The following is a 17485-nucleotide window of genomic DNA, read 5'->3' as shown; positions in this document are numbered from 1 at the left end:
TCACTGTCATTTATTCAGCACCAGTGTTTTGATGGGTATCAGTACATCAACACTGAAATGGTTTAACTGTAAATAATAGCAAGAATAAAACAAAGCAGATCACAACAAAACTTGTACCATGACTTCATATATTTGAGTATGTTTGCCCTTTATGTTTACCTGGTTGTTGAATGTCCCTGACAGGCAAAGATGAAGACAAAGTGGCTAGAGGACAGCAGCCCTGAATCCCTCCAACACCCTCCCGAAAAAACACATTGGACCACATTTGGTGCTCTGCTGGCGAGAAGCTCCAGCCCTCAGCCCTCCACCTCTGGCTTCCAGCATAGACGACCGAAGGATGGCAATCAAGAGGTGAGTAGAAAGCATATTCATAAGCTCAGAGACAATGTAAATGTTTTGACATCTTCTAAATCCTACAAAAACAAGAACTGAGTGGTGAAAAAATACAAACTGGCATTGTAGACAAGCCAAGAGTTTTGACACACATTACTCCATCTCTAACAGGTAAACACTGCCCAGCCAGTGAGGAGGTCAAGCCCCCAGCCCTCCACCTCTGGTTTACACTTGAACCGTGACTGGAGAGCAAGGAGACCCAGCCCTCAGCCCTCCACCTCTGCCTTCAAGCGTGGGAGAGAGGAGGCTGACCAGGAAGAGGTGAGTAATCACAATCCTGTAAGAATCAGTGGTGAATATTTCAAGAAAAAAAATACTGTTATGTATTCACTGTATTCACTTCAGCTTTAAATGTTTTTTGTCTGATCTCACTGTGCTGCACACACATCATACCCACAGTCTAGTGCCTTATACAGTCTCTATTTCTGACCCCTTCTATGCACATTACTGCCACTTTCTGGTCCTGACAGCATGTAGCAGCACAGTATATTTGAACTCATGTTGGTCACATAAAGGTATATTTTTTTGCAATTTGATGACTATTTCAATATTCACAAACTAATTACCACCCCCAGTGTGCATACAGAACTGACTTCTGTTGAAGTTATCTGTAGTATTTTTGAAAAAAATAAAAGAAACTGCTAACGTAAGAATAATAGTTAGCATTTTCGGTGCTTAACATCAAGTGATATCTCACAGCTACCCCCTGGTCGGCGAGTGAGGAGATCCAGCCCTCAGCCCTCCAGCTCTGGCTTCCAGCATGGACGACAGGTGGGTGCTCATCAGGAGGTGAATAGAACGTATATTGTATGCTCACAGAGAAGTACGTGTTTTAACATTTTCTAAATTCTACAAATACAAGATGTGAGTGATAAAAAAAACACTTGTTTCTAAAACTGGCATTTTCAGATAAACGAAGATCATGTGGTCCAACCAGTCTTCTACCTCTTTTTACAACCCTGGAAGAGAGGAGGCTGACCAGGAAGAGGTGAGTAATCACAATGCTGTAAGCATCAGTGGTGGATATTTCAAGAAAAAAAAATACTGTCATGTATTCCCTGTATTCACTTCAGCTTTAAATGTTTGTCCTCTGATCTCTATTGACTGGAGCATTTTTAACCTGTTTGTTCCTTTTCGTTACTGCAGCAGGAATGCCAAAGATTCTGGAGCGGGTACTACAGAGTCCAGACTGACACCGATGGGTCCCGCCCCACCGTGCGCTTCCCTTATTGTTTTCTACCAAAAATTGTTAATGTTAATATTGTATGTACTGGGTATGGTGTCGGGGTGGTGGAACAGGTCTTCATTTACACCACAGATGGAGTATTTCTCACTCACTCAAGGGCAGTCTCCATTAGAGAGTCTTTAAGTGGCAAATCCATCAGCCACACATTTCTTTACACATTTCTTTTTCTTCCTACCTACACAGTTACTGCTAAGTTTAAGATATAGAGTAGTAATGATAAGTTATTCGAAATGTACTAATAGTACGTTCAGAATATCTCACCATCTCTTTTTGTTAACTTTAAAAAAAGTTTTTCGTGTTTAAGATACAGTAGTGATAAGTTTAGATTTAGATGTTCTGTCAATTCTGTTATAATCCTTCATTTACAATAAATTTTTGACTTTTCATGTTATGACATAAAACAAACAAAATAAAAACCAACTTTTATTGATTTTTATTGATTTGATGGGATGTTTCCAAAGGGTCGCGCCTATCTGTCTTTTAATGTTTTGTTTTATGTTTTCATTTATTTTATGTTTTTTAAGGTTAATAAAAATTTGCTAAAAGATTCAGTAAAGCCTTAACATTGTTTGCATTAAACTAATTCATTGTTTGGATTTTGAGAATATGGTTTCACTTCTTTATCAATCTGCAAACTGCCACTAATGAAAGAAAGCTCATGCTCAAACCATTATCTGCCCTGGTTTATTGATGAGTTTTGTTGTATTGCTAGTTCATTTTTCTCTCGCTCTCACAATGGTGTCATTCATTGACAAATGTACAAAGTAGAGAATGCCGCCGCCCGGTACACATTGCACCTGACCCCTATGGCGCCTCCTGCAGGAGGATAGGCCCATGTCCCTTTTTCAGGCTGTGCCCGGCCGGGTCCCAAAGACTAAGGCCCGGGCACCAGACACTCGCCCTCGGCCACCCTCCCTGGGCCTGGCTCCAGGGCAGAGCCCCGGTAACACTATCCTGGGCAGGGTGAACTGTTCCCTTGATATTGTATTCATAGGGGTCTTCTGAACCTTTGTCTGGTTCCTCACCCAGGACAAAGCCAGTCTAACCACATCACTCATCAAAGTGACTTCTTCAGTCTCACTGACCTCCCAGCTCATTGTTCCTTCAGTGGTGCTGGTTTCAGTCATTATGCAAATGTACTGTTTATAAGGTTGGGGAAACCTGCAGTCAGCTGAGACTGAAGACGTCACTTGGATGAGTGATAAAATGTTTCTCCCACTGAAAACGCTATGTCCAGATGAACAGAATCAGCTTTTGGGGAGTTCTTCATCTGTCCATTCTGGTACAAAAACAATAATGACATTTATGTTTTGTGAATTGATCTGTTTCAATACAACTTTGTAATGGGACTTGTGATCAAGGCCTTTGTTATAAGCCAGGCACATATCAGTGTCTTTAATTTTCTTTATAAATAATTCTAGACCATTTCTCTCATAATCATCATCAGCATAAAGGAAGGCAACCCATTTCCAGTTGAACTCCCTCAAAATGCTAAAAATCAGGTCAGCTATGTCTTTATTGGGATGCATTGCTCTCAAGAAAGATGGAAAAATCTGTTTTCTTGAAAAAATTGAACTGGTAGCTTCATAACTGACCTGTTAAAGAAGTAAAAGAGAAATGTCAACATAATCAGTCACAGTAACATAAATCTATATTGTATAAGTCCCAACCACTGCTATCACTTTGGACAAATTCTTGTGTGGTTCTTCCAGAGGTCGGATTAAACCAACTATTAAAAAATAGGTTAAAAGCCCCTGGGAAATTGATAGTATCTGTGCAATGGTCAAATATTTCATAGCCAAGAGACACATTTGGCAGTAGTTTGGTAGTATTGTTGATTTCTTCTGCAGAGAGATGAAGAAGAGTGATAAATTCAGTTTTAATACTTATTAAACACAGTAAATAATTGAAATTTTGGGCATCCCTCAACAGTTATGATCAATTAATATAAGAAGATGGCTGTAGTGAAAGATGTAGCTATACAAAGTGAACAAACTGGGTGGGTGGCTCCAGCAGATCCAGGCAACAACATCCAAGAACTCTGTGCCGAAGAGCGCAGGACTAGGAAGATACTGTGTAGGACCCTCAAGCTCCCAATCCTCTGATATAGGACCTGAGCCTGAAGGGTAGACCACCTGCAGGGCGGAGACTTTTTTTTTTTTGTCCCGGTCCAGTCCTCCTTCTCTGCAGTGATGAATGTAATGTGTTACCGTAATCACATTTTTCAATAATATAGAAATGTAATGTGTTGTATTACTGTATTAAATTCAGTAATTACATTACAGTTACAATCAGGAGTTATGCGGACACTAGAATTACAAAGGATCCTAAATATCGGCACTCCAAGCTGACAGAAAGAAAAATCAAATAATTTTTTTTCAACTTGTGCACTTAAGCTACAGTCAGTTGTTTTCAGTTCATGTGCAGGAGGAGGAAAATTGTAGAACAGTGATGAGGACAATACTTTTATTTTTATTTCACAAAAGGACAAGAGTACAATTATAAGTTGCAAATTTCATCCAAGAAAGAAACAACTGCGTGAAACTGATAACTCAACTTCAGCTCTTTGCAAGATTTAAACAGTATTCTACCACAAAGCTAGCCAAGAATCCAGAAAGATGTTAAAGCTGATTGCGTGGCAGCCCCAGCCCAGGAGCCAGAGCCTGATCTTTAACAGATAACAAAAGGTAGTGATGAGCAGTCAGGCTTGCAGCCTCCGTTTCTACCAGTTCATGTTTCTACAGTAAAATTACTGAAATATTGAAGTGTAACAAATGCATTAAAAAAGAAAAAACAAGAACAAAAATAAAGAACAGTAGTGTCCACTGATGAACCAAACATTTAGACATAGGAAACCTGTACATGATAAATTTATAAAATATTTTTAATTTTTAATGTAATCTCATTATCCTCCAACATCAAAATAAGTCAGTTCCTATTCCTTTTATATGTTCAGGTATTTCTTTACCACTTATCTATTAAAGATCGATTAACTTAATTCTTATCATGTTTTTAATGATATTTAATATAAACAAAATAATATTTGTTACACAAAACTTTTAAATATATATTTTAAAGACCAACATTTAGATCATTGTGAATGTGATGTGAAGTTATTCTTTGAAACAATCACCACCCTATCCTCTTTTAAAGAGGACCTATTATTACCAGAATACAGAGACTGAAATCCTCTGTCTATATCAACGAATATTTACTCGAGGTATCTCCTGGTTTATTGATTTGGTATAACTCTGAATAAGACCTTGGAAGTGCTGCTGTGTGTTTTTGTGAGATTGAAAAATTACAATGTAACATTTGGGAAAGAAATACCACAGCAAAAAGCAGTAGAGACTGGAGAGCACTGCCAGGCTCTGCAGAGGCTGAATGTGCTTCCCATGATAAAGGATTCTCCCAGTGGCAAAGATGATCCAGGTGAGCATCAGCAGGAGGAGACAAAAGGTTATTGCTTTGGCTTCATTATAATTTTTTGGGAGGTCTTTTCCCATATAAGAGAAAACAAAGCAAAGAGCACACAATGATAAAGGTAAAACCAGAGAAGCAGATGCTGCTTTAAAATCAGTCTCACAGTAAAGTATATTTTTTCTTGAGTTCCAAGACATGTCAATGTTAGGTCTTGGGGGGGCATATGTAAAGTTAATAAGAAGAAAGATTGCCTGGGTCACAAACACCACAGCAATGAACATCCACTGCCCGTGATATTTCATCCACCAGCTGTACAGCACTGGGAACTTGGTAGCTGTTTTGAAAATGCACACAATTAGAAATGCACGTACAACAAAGCATGCTAAGCAAATGGTGAAGAATAAAAAAAATGGTAAATATCTTAAGATACAAAAAGCATCTGTTGGTTTGCCAAAATAAAAAAATACACTAAGACTAGACAGACTGAGGCAACCTAGAATCAGAAAGCACATTGGTCCTCCAGCCGATTTGACAACAGGTGTGTCGTAGTTAAGGGCAAAGAGAACAGACAAGGCCAGTGAGATGAACACCAAGATAAAAGCACCAACCATGATCCCTATAGCCCAAATGTCTGTAAATGGTGTATACTCCACCACCCGCAGACTGCATGATGTACTTCCTTCTTCAGACCATTCTGTGTCTTTGCAGGTGATGCACTTGGAGGAATTGTCTGTTTCACAAGAGAGATGGGCAGAAAAGAAGCATATGGTCATCTTTAAAGTAGCCCCATGATACCTTTCTCCATTGTTTGAGAGTTCATACATGTATGTTTGTGTTTGTATTTAGACACACAATTATTAGTCGTTTAGTTAGTCATTAGTCGTCAGTAGTCAGTTATCAGTAGTCGCAAGCACAAGATTTTGTAAAGTTCAGACTGATCAACTTGTAAGCACAGCTTATGATTGAAAAACTAGATCTACTATTGTGCCCTTAAATAAGCAAATATTTAACGTATTGTTTAACAAATGTTTGTTTCTTCTGATGTTTGTCCCATCCATTGTCATGTTACAGTTCTCATGACCTCCGTGGTGGCAAGCGGTAGACAAGGTGTCCATTGGCACAAAATTTTATTTATGGAAATTATATGTGGTACAGCCAATCAGAAAGCAGGCTTAGAGGAAGAGATAACATCATATTGTTGATGAACTGAGCCGTACCAACATTCAAGCAAAAACTGTGAACCATGCAAAATTGCTTTAAAAATAACAAGAATTAAAAAATTAAAGCTTCAAAGGTGTTTATGTCTGTTTTAAACTACAAACATTTGACCTGTGATACACTATGCTCTCTAAAGATTTTCCTTCATGTTAAACCTGCCCTGTACTTTACAGTTTGCACCTTAGTGTAAATCTATCACGACTAATAATTGGCTGCTTTTATATGAGCAGTGGCTGGAACAAAAATGGAAGACTATGGCTTAGTCTATATGAAAACAATAATAGTCTTTAAAAAGCATAACTTTAGCTTCCATTACAAGTGACAGCACTACTTTCACTCTTTTTCTACTGTCATTCAAAAACAGTTTACCTGTGCTGTTGATATAAGTCCCACGTGGACAAATTGTGCAACTGAAGCAACACTTGTGGATTCCAAGTTGTGTTTTCTTGTAGCCTATTTTACATTCTTCAGAACACACTGAAGTTGGTACCTACACAAGAATATTGGGTGTAAAAAGGTCAGAAAGAAGATACTGCACTTCCCTACCATTTACTGTAACGCTAAATTACGGGGAAAGTACCAGTCATTAAATATATTCACACAGGTTTTTTGAATTTCTAAAATTGTTTTGTAACATGTAAAAGTATTTGCCTGTTATATCTAGACAGCCATGCAAATCACCTTATGAACACCTACAACTGGTAGCTGCTGTGTGCTTATATGTATCTAGGTAGAAATCTAAAAAACTAAATTGCTAAAACTTAATTTTATTATTAATCTTTGTGTTGAAAAAACAAATAAAAAAAACTTCTTATTACTACTACGTACTTGTGCACTTGTATGCCACTGAATTTTGGTGTCGTTGATGAAGAAATGGAATGATGGATGACAAGTATAATAGCCCACTTCCTGCACATCACCACTGGGGCCCCAAAAAACGACTGAGTGGGATCCAAACATGGGGTCACCATTCTCATCAAACTGAATGGTTTGGTTTAAAAGGGTAAAATTTGTCTTCCTCAACTCTGTAAGAACCTGATGTTGGAACACAACAGTAACACTGAGTTCACAATGACTGAGGTTTGGACAAACACAATTTGCTTAACCTAATAATTCTGTCGTTTTTATTATTATCTAACTACAGGTTTAACTAACTCTGAGATTCCAGTTAGCTTATCACATACGTCATATACACTATCACTGGTTTTACTACGGATAAGAACAATTATTCACTCTTAGATCATTTTCAAAAAGTAAAGTGAGAAATGATCAAATAATTAGAATGCTTACCATATGGGGGTAGACTGTAATATTGTCTTTACATCCATCAGCTCCACATTGTAACATATTGTGTAAGGCATGAGCAATGGAATACACGGCAGAATAAACAGGAAAAGAGAACGATGGATCTGCATCAATGATTTCCTCAGCAGTCAGGCTACTGCAGTTGCAAACCTGATTACAAAACTTCTGTTGCTCTGCATTTTCACAGTGATTCTTGGCCTTGAAAGAATGAATGAACTCACTAAAACCAGGTATTGACATTTTAGGCTGAGCAACCCCAAGTACAGTTCCAATATTTTTGCTTCCTTGTATCTGGTCTATTATTTTTTTGTTTAGGGACCATGTATCACTTGCTATCCACACCTTGTTTGTAACATTTTCTCTTTTTACTGACTCCATGAGTTCTTCAACAGTCCATTCAGGTGCAAAAACAATAATGATATTAATGTTTTTTGCATCAATCTGTCTAAACATTAGACTGTAATCTGTATCTTGATCAAGGCCTTTGCTATATGCAAGGCAGATGTCAGTCTCATTAATTGCTTTTAAAAACAAGTCCAGGCCATCTGTTCCATAATCATTATTAACATAAAGAAAAGCAACCCATTTCCAGTTGAATCGCTTGACAATACTAACAATGCCTTTTATGACCTCTTCATTGGGATGCACTGTTCTTAAGAAAGAGGGAAAGGTCTGTTTTCTTGAAAAGATTGAACTGGAAGCTCCATAACTGACCTGTTAAGAGCAACAGAGAAAATGTCACTGTGATCATTAACAATAACCAATCATTTATACTCCTGAAACTTGTATTATTTTAAACATGGAAAACATCATTTCTTGATTTAACTTTTGTAAAGAATATTTTTTAATAAAAAATATTGATCTGGTTTAAAAAAATGTCAAAGTACATAAGGGCTCATAGGTTTACCATTGGAATGAGATTCATCATGAACAGTGGGGCTACAGCTCGTGCCTGAGGGCTTGTATAGGTCCCGACCACTGCTATCACTTTGGATAAATTGTGTGGTTCTTCCAGAGGGCGCATAAAGCCATTATCAGAGATTAGGTTTAAAGGTCCTGGGAAACTCACAAAATCTGTGCAGTGGTCAAAGATTTCATAGCCAAGTGACACATTTGGCAGTAGCTTGGTAGAATTGTTGATTTCTTCTACAGAGAATCTCATCATTTGAAACCTTCGATAACTGGACAGAATAAAAGGTGCACTGTGGGCAGATGAAGGACAGTAATACATTCCGTTTCAATGCTTGTAGTAAATATGTGCAATTTTGGACATCCCTAAATAATTATGATCATCTAAAATAGGATTTCTAGCTAAATGACCATGTCAGCAGTGCTGACTTTAAAAAATAAATATTAATAACACAGCAATTCATTTCACTGGTTTAAGATTTCTATTACCAGTTTAACCAGCGTCAAGTAAACTTTTTCTGTTTTTATTAGTTTTATCACAAGAAAGTACCCAACAGAGTTTAACTAACCTGGAGCAGTCAATGGCTTCTGGTCTTTGATGAAGAAAAGAGTCATTCAGCTGATGAATATTAAAAAGTCCACCTATCAAATAATCTCCTTCCACCCAAAACTCAGATGTTGAAACAGTGTATTGAGCCAAAGCATGTAGAAAACACCCCAGTACACAGTGATAGACAACAATGCTCTTCATTCTCAAAACAAGAAGTATTTACCAGTCTATGGTGAGCCTTAACACTCTGTCTGATGTTATGAGCCGCTGGTAATGCTGGAGCCTCTGAGGAATATCTATCATTGAAGGATTCACAAATCAGTATGCAAAGATCAGCAGCTAAATGGCAACTTTGTCTCATTAATCTGATAATGCTGGACACAACTCAAAAGATAACAATGAATTTCCTTATTTTATAGAGGTGACCAAATATATTCAGATTCCAGTCATATGTTCCATTAACTTAAAAAAGAAAAAAAATTACAAAGAAAGAGCTGTACAAAAATACATTTTGATTACGATAAACAGAAATGCACTGGACCTCTCCAACTGTCTTTAGTTGCAAGGCTACCCTTTTCCATGAATACTTATAAAATATGAAGCCAAGATTCAAATGCACTGTTCAAAGGGACACAGCCTCTTTAATAGCATTTGGAGTGAAAAAATTACACTTAAGTTATTAAAATCAAGTTTCTGTTTGTAACTGTAGCACAAGAAAATAACATGCAATTCCATGAAAAACATTTAATTTATCAGATCTGGAACCCAATTTAGCAGTTTTACTTCCATAAACTTCAACTGAAATAGTTTTTCACACTCAAACAGTATGGTGGTGGATGAAAAAAAAAAAAAAAATCTTAAAAAAAAAAAAAATTATATTTTAAAATATATATATATTTATATACACACAAACCCAGACAACCCTTTGAAACACAAACTTTTTACAGGAAATTTTTTGATCCCTTACTACAGTGCTGATCAAAGTTTAATAATCACAGATTTGCAGCATTTTGAAAAAAAAAAAAAAAAAAAAAAAAGAAAAAAAAAATCAACTGGTTCATAGAAAAGTATGTGATCGCCACCCACTTCATCCATTTCTTTTAATAAAAGCTCTCAATCTCTGTTTTCTTATGTTTCCTCTGAAAAAGAAAGAGAACAACAGTTTGCTTGGAATGACTACATTTACCACAACTCTTAAAAGATTTTACACAGAATGTGAAAGACAACAACAGCCAGTCTACAAATTCCAAATGAGCCTCAGTCTTTGAAACAAAGATTGCTAAATATTTCAAAGAGATGGGGTCATTGAAATAAACTTGCTTGATTGACTGCTCTCAAATAAGCCACATTATGAATTTATCTGGAATACTGGTTATGAACTTTAGGACACATTATGTTTTGAATAAATACCCACTTAACGGTCTAAAAATCTGAGGTAAAGCAAATTCATTGACTTGCCATTTCATGTTAATTGCTCAGTCACCCAATTTATCTCCCTGGGGTAATTACACCCAAAATGATTTCCATCCCAGTTTCCCAGTAGTTAAACTCTACGAAGGCGGAAAAGTAGAAATAAGTGATTTAAGAATGACTGCAGACTACAGGCAACTAAGTTATCTGGGATTAGTGACACTCTCCTTGAATTACACAATTATACAGGGTAGCTAACAAATCAAATGTACAATCAAAGTTTTTAAACATTGTGCTGGCTGGATGTAATTCATTTTATAGATTAACAGGAAGTTTTGTTTTTTTTGTTTTTTTTTGGGGGGGGGGGGCCTTCATGAATGCATATTCACGTAAAAAGCAGCCAATTTTTCCAGGTATCTTTATTTAGAACAAAGGACAAGTGCCAGAGATATTTAAGTCAGAGCAGCAGGATATTCTCATCACAAAGATGAAAATTTTTAATTTGAAGACTCTTGCATTTCCATCTGATATCACGTTAACAACTTCATCATATTTTCGTAAATGAGAAATTACATGAATTAAAAATTAGTGAATTTTAGAGAGGGGGTGTACTGGAATAAACCAGTGGAAACAAAGCATAACAAAACAACAACAACAAAAAAAAAAATCACTCATTTTACTGCAAATTTCTTTCAGTTTTGATGACTTTACTGTTACTCTTTAGGGTTAGAAAGGCAAAAGGTAGCACTTAGTCCTAACTATTACTGAGTAGTGAGTAACTGCAGATCAATCCTTGAAAAACAAAACAAAAAAATGCCCCCAAAAAGCAAACAAACAGAAAAAAAAACCCTCAATAGACAAAGGGAGTAGTTTAGATTTTTAGACTAATTTGATCCATGCTGCTCATATCCTCGTCCAACACTGAGAACACTGTGGATCAAAACTTGTATTTTTCATGTTTTCATGTTTATGTTCAACTGACAAAAAGGAAATACATCTCTAACCCTCATCATTCCCCAATGGCTGTGGCCAATAAATTTTAAATGCAACAAAGAGGAAGGGAGAGTGGGAGTTTTTTTAACTAGCAAAAGCTTTCCCTGTGTCTTCCTTGCCTTTGTATGTCCTCTTCCCATGTGTGAAGGGTAGGTATCTGTACTTGACCATATGCTAGAAAAGACAAGGAAGTAAAAAGGAGAGTTAGCAACACTTACTTTAAGGCTTGTGCATACACTTTTAGTGACTTAGCATATTTTACAACACATTCAGAACCACAATATAAACTGCACTGCAGATAACAACAATGACACCCTTTTCATACAATAAAGGTCCTTCAATAAAATATAAGGTTAAACCTGTGGCTCTGTCTAACCCAAAAGCAATTTGTGGACTGCAATGTTTTTATTGCACTGTAGGCACTTTCAGACCAAACTGTCACAGGGACACTGGGCAACTCACTCTTGAACAACATATCTTCAGGAACAGTAAGATTCTAACAGTAAGACTCTAACAGTAAGATTTAGTTATGCAACAGCAGGGAAGCAGTTGGTGTAGGACTATTGTTCAATATTGTTAACTGAGTTCAAAGAACTGTAATAGTCCTGTCCTTGCTTGCTGTATGTATATAAAAAAAAAATGCAAGTAACCTTGGGGTGTGTGAAATGATTGTTTACAATGGCCACTCCTCTGAGATTAAAAAAAACAAACAAAATCCAGCTATGTAGGCTCTAACACAATGACTTAATTGATTTATGACATAGTATGATATCATATCTTGATATAGTATCTTTATTACTAGGTGATTTTTTTTAAATTAAATACAATTATACTCTAAGATAAATGCTAAACAGACAAAAATGAGTTGTGCTTTAGGCATCATTACCTTCTAATTAATAAGTTCCAGTGACTTTGGCTTCTCAGTTAGACATACTTATTGTCACAATATGTTTCAAAATACATCATGATGTCACTGGTCGGAATACTTAACTCAAGGTTTCAAATAGGGACCATGGATGATGAAAACATTCCTCCAGACCCAAAGCACCCTATTACTGTTAATCTAATACAGCTATGATCAATATGTACTAAGCAAAGAGATGTCTGTTTGTACTTACTTTAATCTGCCTCTTCATGGTGATGCAAAAGAGCATGATGAAGTACATTACAAGTATAGGCCAGAATACTGGCACATTGAAGGCATCAAAAAATGTGCAAATCATGGCGATGACGATGCCTTTTGTCGCTGAATGCCTGAAAAGAAAAGTAAACACACAGTCAGAGTCAAAGTGTTATCTTAAGCAACAAGAACAAGTCCATGTACAGCCGTGTACAGAAGAACAAGATTATGTAAGTTATAAAGAGAAAGAGAATGTCTGCATATAGAGTAGACAGGGCGCTAAAACTTTTATCTGGTTAGGCTTTTGCATTTTAAAATGTTTCGTTTGAAACTAGACCGCAGGCTTGAGATTCTTTTAAGAGTAAAACAGAGTGAGACCTTTCTAATAAATAGGTCCAACACAGACTGAATACTCTCTTGAGAACTGACCAGCTACATGTACTTTAATTGTATTCCACAGTATCTAAGATAATTTGTACTGATGTATTTGTTTGTTTTCTGCCTAAATCTTTTACACAGTACTAAATCACCAGGTACGGTTGGAGATTAACAAAGAGAAGGTAGTGGAAAATGCAACAAAGTGTAGTCTGACACAAATTTGAGTAGAAATCAGAAAGATGTTCTTAGCAAGACGTAATAAAATATAAGACTTAAAATCTTTAGTTTAGTCAGCAACCCTCCAAACAACAAATGAACAAATAATTTAATCCTGTAATTGTTATATCCCAATATCCACTTAACATGGGTAAGCATGTTACATTGAAAGTCAAATTGTTTTTAATCAAGCAGATAAACATGCAAAGGGAACAAAGATGATATTTTCATGCATCAGGTACATATCTGATATAAAGAAAAAGATATCAAGCAAATGTGTGTTTTCCCCTCTTTCTTCTTTAGTATATAAGAGAACACAGTATTTGTAAATGCAAATAAGATTCAAGGCCTAACACATAATTTGAAATTGGTACAGCACAGAATGGCAGAAATCGATGCTAAGTTAAGCTACCAGCAGGTGGTGAGTAAAATTTATTGCTGCTGTGAAAATAAATTAAGTTGTGGTTTTAAAAATCTGAAGAAAATGTTTGTATTTAAACTATTTTTGGAAGTCAAGGTTACAGACACAACCTTTATGTCAATGAAGTAGAAATTAATTTGAGACAATGAGGTCAAATCAAAATATACAAAAATGAATTAAACTCGGTGTCTTTAGTTTCACCCTAAAATGCTACACCCATTTCTAAATGAGCTTTGCTTAATATAATCTTTCAGCACACAGGTTGTTCTAAAGAAAATAATTTGCAATTTCCCTGGGTGACCATGTTGAACTCTCACCAGAATTTGAATTCAGGCAACCTCCTGATGAAAGGGCGGAACTCCTCGTTCTGCTTGGTGGGAAGGGATGGGCCCTCATCTGTAGATAATATAGGTTACTAGTTGAGTTATCCCATAACAGCAACAAGAACATCAACAACAACAACGTACACTTTAGAAATAGGACAATTTCAGTTACATACAGTAAAAATGGCTAATTCATATATTTTTTGGGAACAGTCACTACTGTACACATTCCATTCAAGGAGGTCATTTGCTCATAAACAGAGTGCTACTATAAAACCACATTTGGGTGCTCCACGCCAACTGTTCATGGTATAAAATATAAATAGTAGGAGAGCAAGAATAAATAACAGACGACAGGAATATATACAAAACAGAAGGAAGGCACACAATAGAAAGGCACGGATGAGAGAACATTTTGCAAAGTGCCTAAGAGTAGTAGTAATAGATGGCACAGAGGAAGAAACTGCTTGTGAGACTTTGTTATCTACTGAGATGTGGTGCCCTTTCTGTATCTATATGGACTCAAGCATTTCAGTTTTGAGATACGTATTTGTAAATATGCAAGTGTACAGTAATAGTCTATTGTTCCAGTAACTATTTTAAAATCTTTCATAATAAATTGAAAGTTATATTAGAAAATTCTCAGAAAAAAAAAAACAGATTGGGCAATTGCTGGCTAAGACTTTTGATTAGATGCAAGTACTAAGGTCTAAATGAACAGTTTGGTAATACCGCATGAGGTAGCCTACTTCCATGTTCACATCACAAACACTACTTTAATGAGACCGAGTTGACTAACCTTCTTCAAGCAGTGAGGGATCCACTTTTGGCGACAGAAAAGCAATGAACAGGTTGAGATGGTAGATTCCCAAAGCATATGTTACTATATACCAACCCTGAAAAGGAGCATCAGAAAATAACCTTATTAAAGGACGTCTTTGCTAGAGTCAGTCAAGACACATCAGTCAAGACACATAAGAACTTTATGATATAAACAACTAACGAATAGAGCAATATCCCAGTCAAAACAAGACAATAAAGGCAGAGAGATTTACTATAAAATGCATTATTTTACTTTTAATGAATAATAGCAAAATGAAATAACCTTGATCTGAAAGTAAGATACAATTGGTTAAAAACTACTAGAGGTGAATGAGGATTTCAAACCCTCTTTATAAAGAGTTGGCATTTTAAACTTGATAAAGATAGTATTTATTATAGGCCAAGCAAAAAATTTAAGTATTTAGAATTCCTCATTAACATTTTTAACTTGGCTGACTAATTGCAAATAAATCTGAAAAACACACAGAAATACACAATTACCTGTAGTAGATACACTCTGATCATGTAGACAAGAGTAAGTAGTAGAGTTCCTGCCCATCGCATTGCATAGAATGGTGTTGACTTGTCTAGCCATGACTGATAGACCTGTGACAAAAAGAAACCAGAAAAAACATTGCAGAGGTGCTGAAAAACATGAAGTTCATATTTATCTGTTGTGAACATCAGTTCTGACGTACTTATATTTGCAAGTCAGTTTTAAAAATTTCTCTACTGAGATTTGGCTCAATGAATGCTAATGTTTAAAATGGTAAGTCTTTGTTTAATGACTTGGTTCAAAAAAGATATATCTAAAAAGGCATTTTAAAAAGACAGAATTTTCACAATCGGTGTATCCCTAAATTTAAACCTATTTAAAAGAATATGATATGCTTGATCTCACACATTACCTGTCCAACTCGTGTGAAAAAGGCAGCCACAACAGAAGTTTTCCCATGGATTGACTCCCCAGCACTGTCCCCTTCTGACATTCTTATTGGGACGACAAAAAGATTTTGATTAGTGGCGTATGAACTTAATCTACTTTAATAAGAGTACTGCACAATACTCTTATTTAGCATGACCATGTCTACCAACGGCCCCAGTTGAAGATACAAAATGGAGGTGATAAATTGACAAATGACAAACTCTTCTGTGCCCATTTTGTCTTAAAGGATTTGGAAATAAATACCCAGTAAAACGAAAATTTGTGAACGATTTTACAAAGAACTGCACATTTTGGAACACACGTTTCGTTTCAGTTTGTGTAATATATACTCTGTAAACTGTGATACAAGTAAATACAATAGACATAGGCTGTCCGGAAAGACCTGTATCTGCGAGGTGCATATGTCCAGAAGAGGGGTTAATCAGAGTGATCAGATAACTATCAAGGCACAAATAATCAAGATGACAAAATCTTTGTAATTTTCTTTAAATAAACAATTTAAATATGTATCTCTGTAAATTAAGTCTAACCCTAGGTCCTTTAATAGAATTTTAATTGATTAGCTGATCATAAATATTCTCGGTGCGCTTGTCGGTTGCTCACCAAAACAACATTTATATCCCTCCACTGTAGCCTAGGTTGATTGCTTAGATAACTACGCATTACGCGTTAGGACATTTAATGATTTGCTATTTTTATTTTAATGGGGAAAAGAACAGGACCGTGACGAGCTGTGGTTGTGCCTGGTTAGCATTAGCTGCATAACTAGCTCACAGCTTAAGGAAGGCAGGGTAACATCTAGGAAGCAATATCTACCAAAATAGCCACATTTGCAAAATGGAAAATAACTACGATGTGCACTACAACTTGAATAAGTTGTACTAGAGGTATTATTTTATCTTATATTATTTTAAATTCTTCGCGTTAGCTTAGAAATTAGCCCCGAAAGCGGTCCTAGCCGTCGAAACGTACACTACCTTTGGCCCCAGTTAACCTTTGTATGGGTGATGTAGTTTTGTTCAGCTTCATTTGACCCCCTTCAGCCGTTAGAATGAAAGTATTAGACTACATTTCCCACAACTCCAATTGGGCACATGTAAATGTATGTAAAAAAAATAATTTGTAGTTTATTATTGACTACTCCTAGGTTGCAAGAATTGGTTTGTGTTCACATTTAAACTACAACACCCAGCAAGGACTTCACAAAATTGACAACTCACTTCCGGTGCTACGCTGCCAACAGTTTCACAGCTAGCTAGCACAGTTAAAATATAACCATTCTATACTAAACACCTCCATATTCAGTGAATGATGCGATCACAATCAATGTTGATTCTTCGATTCAATACCTCTTTGTGTCTCTCAGCTGTATTAGCAGTTACAGCGAAAATTGTCAGTGGCAGTTCTTTCTTACCTGATACGGCCGCTGTGACACTACCCGGCTCTACCTAGCTAGCTAAACTAGCCACTTCTCGTGTAAACTGCTGTGTACACGTCAGTACTTCCGCGAGGATACCACAGGCTGAGTAGCAGAAATCCGACCACCTCGATTCGCTATGACTCTTCAGACCTCAACGATCACAAACGAACCGATTTCTCGGTTCAAATAATAAAAAGTCAGCGCAGCATCAGAATGTTTCCTCTGGTTGGCCTGTTTCCTTAAACATTCAGTACTATTTCCGACCACTGGGTTGAAAACCTTGTCACTTTGAAAAAAGAGACCGTAGAGGCAGACGTTTTAACCAATTTAATTCGTGATTTTAACAACAGCAGAAACGAATGAACGCTCATGAATAAAAACACACCAGTAAA

General features: G+C 36.4%; 1 protein-coding gene, 1 long non-coding RNA gene and 1 pseudogene across 3 annotated transcripts; 1 reads left to right on the top strand and 2 right to left on the bottom strand.

Annotated features, from left to right (window-relative positions):
• The first annotated feature begins 240 nt into the window (after positions 1–240).
• On the top strand, positions 241–2051 carry LOC120743633. Its single transcript, XR_005698246.1, has 5 exons — positions 241–351; positions 505–654; positions 1093–1164; positions 1303–1381; positions 1540–2051. It is a non-coding gene; the product is annotated as an uncharacterized LOC120743633 (long non-coding RNA).
• A 3121-nt stretch (positions 2052–5172) lies between these two features.
• Positions 5173–9542, bottom strand: LOC120743833 (annotated as a pseudogene).
• A 118-nt stretch (positions 9543–9660) lies between these two features.
• Positions 9661–17282, bottom strand: rer1 (retention in endoplasmic reticulum sorting receptor 1). Of its 2 annotated transcripts, XM_040047755.1 has the most exons (8): positions 17088–17282; positions 15636–15717; positions 15229–15333; positions 14705–14801; positions 13900–13978; positions 12566–12701; positions 11567–11621; positions 9661–10183 (listed from the first exon to the last, which is right to left on the bottom strand). In XM_040047755.1, the coding sequence occupies exons 2-8, from the start codon at positions 15714–15716 to the stop codon at positions 10173–10175; spliced, it is 564 nt and encodes a 187-aa protein (XP_039903689.1). In that variant the 5' UTR covers position 15717; positions 17088–17282; the 3' UTR covers positions 9661–10172. The 2 variants fall into 2 exon arrangements, with proteins under 2 accessions (XP_039903689.1, XP_039903688.1); XM_040047754.1 differs by lacking the exon at positions 9661–10183 and having other exon boundaries at positions 10813–11621.
• Positions 17283–17485: the final 203 nt, after the last annotated feature.

This window comes from Simochromis diagramma, unplaced genomic scaffold, assembly GCF_900408965.1.
Source record: "Simochromis diagramma unplaced genomic scaffold, fSimDia1.1 OVJJ01000387.1, whole genome shotgun sequence".
Classification (NCBI taxonomy): Eukaryota; Metazoa; Chordata; class Actinopteri; order Cichliformes; family Cichlidae; genus Simochromis; species Simochromis diagramma.
This window is presented reverse-complemented; position numbering and strand designations above follow the sequence as displayed.

Bases quoted from the DNA above. Each gene is read 5' to 3' on its own strand.
- rer1 (XM_040047754.1), bottom strand. From the start codon at position 15,716: ATGTCAGAAGGGGACAGTGCTGGGGAGTCAATCCATGGGAAAACTTCT. The intron at 15,334-15,635 runs GTAATGTGTGAG...TTTTTGTCACAG, and splicing joins TTTTCACACGAGTTGGACAG to GTCTATCAGTCATGGCTAGA. The intron at 11,622-12,565 runs GTAAGTACAAAC...TGTCTTTTCTAG, and splicing joins CCATGAAGAGGCAGATTAAA to CATATGGTCAAGTACAGATA.